At 44.5% G+C, this 3,616-nt stretch overlaps 1 protein-coding gene across 1 annotated transcript; it reads right to left on the reverse strand.

Annotated features, from left to right (window-relative positions):
• Window positions 1-565: 565 nt before the first annotated feature.
• Window positions 566-1,920, reverse strand: LOC126667513 (cytochrome c oxidase subunit 2). The gene is given in 2 exon segments (XM_050360501.2): window positions 566-1,092; window positions 1,095-1,920. Coding segments are annotated over 2 exon segments (831 nt in total). The 5' UTR covers window positions 1,465-1,920; the 3' UTR covers window positions 566-631.
• Window positions 1,921-3,616: the final 1,696 nt, after the last annotated feature.

Raw genomic sequence — 3,616 nt, forward strand, 5'->3', positions numbered from 1 at the left:
GGGGCAAGCCAAAACCAGCTGAAGGAAGGGCTTCATAGCCTGACCTTCTTTTTAAAGAAACAAAGGGGAGCTTCTTCTTATTATATTCAAAAAGAATTATATAGGGTTCTTGGCCCTATCGAACCAGTCACCGCTTGCAGCCCCTTTTTTTTTTGTTCAATGCGGCACGAAATCATGAAGAAGCTGGAATAACTCAAAAAGATAGTGGCGCCAAGCCGTTGAGAGCGTCTGTTGTCTTTGTAGAGGAACAGTACGATCTTGGACTGGCCCCCTTCGCATGACCTAGAAAGAAAAAAAGTCCGTGCTACTATAAGGCCTCTAAACTCCTCCCTCAGGACACTGTTGCCTTGCCCATGGGGATGGGGTAGCCCCGACTTCCATAGGTCCTTGGTTTGACCTCCTAATGAGAATAGAGGTCCTTGCGCGGGCGTCTCATCCCTAAGACTTGCTTGCTTTGTATAGAGTGCCCCGTGGTTCCTCGAGTGCCAGCCGCAAAGAGGAATGCCATCAACTAGGGCACTATTGGCCACTAACCACTCGCTCGCTGGCCGCTTAGGCTCCGCGTTTCAAGTTTGTTATCCTAACCGTCTCCTCTGCTCTACCGGGAGCCTGGCCCCTTCTTCTATCTTATCTACCGCCTTGCTCCTTGGCTCCCTACAGCTCCAGCCGCTCGCTGTAATAGCTTGCTTCTCAGGTGGCTCGCACCCGGGGTGGTGCGGCTGAGCCAGAGTGGGCTCAGCAGTCGGCCTATGTTTCCGGGCGCACGCGTAAAGGCATGATTAGTTCCACAAATCTCACTGCACTGACCATAGTAAACTCCTTCTCGTTGTACCGAAATAGAGATCTGATTTAAACGACCAGGTACAGCATCACATTTGACACCTGAGGAAGGTACAACCCAACTATGAGGTACATCAGCAGATGTTACAATAATACGCAGATGAGTTTTGGCTGGTACAACAACTCTATTGTCCACTTCTAATAAACGTGATTGACCAAATTCTAGATCATCTTCTGGAATCGTATAACTGTCAGAAGTGAGTGACTGTTCATCGGAACTGTTATAGTCGGAATACTCATAAGTCCGATACATTGATGTCCAATAGCTTTGATAGTAATGGCGGGATCTACTATTACCTCGTCCATTGAGTATAACAGAGCAAATGATGGTACAGCAATGAACATAGGGATGATACTAGGAAATATGGTCCGAAGAATCTCGATAGTAGTTCCATGAACAATCCTTTGCGGGATTGGATTTTTTTGATAGTGGAAATGCCATAAAGCGCGAACCAAGATCCGTAATACAAAAACCAAAATCAGAATGAGGAAGAAAAATATATCGTGATGTAAGTCCATTATTCCTTGCATCATAGGGGTTGCTGCGTCTTGAGATCCTAATTGCCATGGTTCCGCTGCATCACAAGGAGCAATTGTGAGGAATAACCATTCTAGAACAATCATTTGGTTTGCTTCATTCTTTGACTGCTCTGCTCCCCCCCTAAAAAAAAGAGAGACGAATTCTTGCTCTCCGGAAGACGGAAATAACCGGTTGGGTTGGTCCAACCAAGAAAAACATGGGAGTCCTTGGGCATTGCTTGGGCCGAGTAAAGACTGGCTACCTAGAAACTAAACAATAAACATGAAAACTTCCCCCTTACTTAAGATCACTAAAAACTAGTTTTTCTACTTTTTATTTCATTCTCGATCTGAGACTCTAGTTCTCAAGAATTCAAGCACTCCTTGGAGTCCCTTTTAACACTATTTCTGCCATATTGTTGGTTGTGCTTTTTGATCGTGCGCAACTTTTCCAGACCATACTCTTCTCTTCTTCGAGCATTTCGACGATTCGTTGAATCTTATTAGGTGAGCCTCATACGTTCGGATTTTCGTAAGTCGATAATAAGGTCAGCTACCTGATTTTCCAATGAGATAAGCCTTCGCATATGTGAGGCCTTGTTAGCTCCACCTGTTTGCTCCTGCTGCTCCAACTCCCTCCGGATGTCTTCTTGGTTTACTTCAGCATCTTGGATTTCAAACGAAGGATTTGAAAAACCTGAGCTAGTGGTAGTGGCTCAGAAGCTTCCGGCACCGGGGGGAGGGCTTGCTGCACCTCCATCGAATCGACCTCGTCCTCCTCAAACTCGCAAGCTGCGACGATGATGATAGGAATTGAAATGGGAATAGCCAGTCATTTTAGTATGGAGTTGAACAGTAGCAGCACCAGAAAGAAAATAAAAAAAAGATCTTCAGATATTTTAGGGTCCGTGATGATAGATCTGGACCAGTTGAAAAGGCTCTTCTCTTTTCTTCTTCATTCTCAACAGGAATGCATCAAGAAAACTGTCCTTTCATATAGATCGTCGTGGCATGAACTTTGTCAATAGATTCCTAGCCTTCCTATTGATCTTGATTAGTTCCAGCTTGTTGAGAGTTCTCTTTTCTTTCTGGACCGGACCCATTTTTAGACCGTCTCCTGAAACACCTGCTTATCCCGAGAGTTCAGAATAACTTAACACCAACCCAATCTCGACGAAAGTACAAGCAACTACATCAACAACTTCTATTCCTGACGTGAACGGCCGCTTTCTTGAAACAAATTCATAGGCGCTTTCAGTTAGTTATACTTTTTTTTCTAACTATATAAACAAATATAACAAGCGTGCGATACAAAGCATCAACCTACGGAAAAACGAATTGATTTACTATTGAGTGCAACCCCGTAACTAGATAGACTATGGGTAGTTCAGGTGCGCTTAAAGTCTTATATAACGCATGCCAATGTTGCCAACGACAAACGTTTTACTTTGACTGTGAAAAACTCCAAACGGTAGTTTAGAGTAAATAAGAAAGGCGATGATTTGGAATTTTATAGTCTACAAGCCCGCCCCTGAGAGCGAAGTCTGTTGCCGTATCCGATGATGCTAGCGCAGTCAGAAGAATGGGTCAAGGTCCAGTGGGAATTGATTCGTTTAAGTTTCCGAAGTAAGTTCGCCTAGTTTTAGGTTTGAGCACCTTCGCTGTAGAAGCACCTCTTTCCGACGCTAAGCGCTCGAAGGAGTAGTGGGACCAACCATCACTACCATAGGGCTCTAGTGGTAAATCCTGCCATCTCAGACTCCTATTTCCCCTCCCGTGTCAACAAGCAAGTTGGGTGCTCTCCCTTAATGTGGTAGGACTCTGTTGCAGGTCTTGACGTTGGCTGATTAAAAAAGGCATCCTCGTCGCAGCAAAGCCCGTCTTTCTTAGTTTAGTCAAAAACTAAACTTTCACAGGTCCGATAGGTCTTTATACTAGACTAGTAGGGTGCTTACCTTCAAATGCGTTAATTTGCCTTTTTCTTCTTTGCCAACAAGAGCCAAAAACTTGGTCTTCAATCCCCTTGAGCTGCTAGCGAGCATCCCTCTTTGCTTTCTTTGAAGCGTGCATTGGTCACATAGATGACTTCGTTAAGGAAAGCTGCTTGAAAAGTGCTCATCTATTTGCTCTCCTCCTTCTGCTAATGCGAATATCCCGTTCTTGGTTCTTATCTTATAGAAAGATCCTGCCCCTGTTATGTTAGCGTCTCTAATCTCATCTATTGGTTGGAGCTCTCTTCGGGAAAGAGTCTAAGCTG

This window comes from Mercurialis annua, linkage group LG2 (assembly GCF_937616625.2).
Source record: "Mercurialis annua linkage group LG2, ddMerAnnu1.2, whole genome shotgun sequence".
In the NCBI taxonomy this organism is placed as follows: domain Eukaryota; kingdom Viridiplantae; phylum Streptophyta; class Magnoliopsida; order Malpighiales; family Euphorbiaceae; genus Mercurialis; species Mercurialis annua.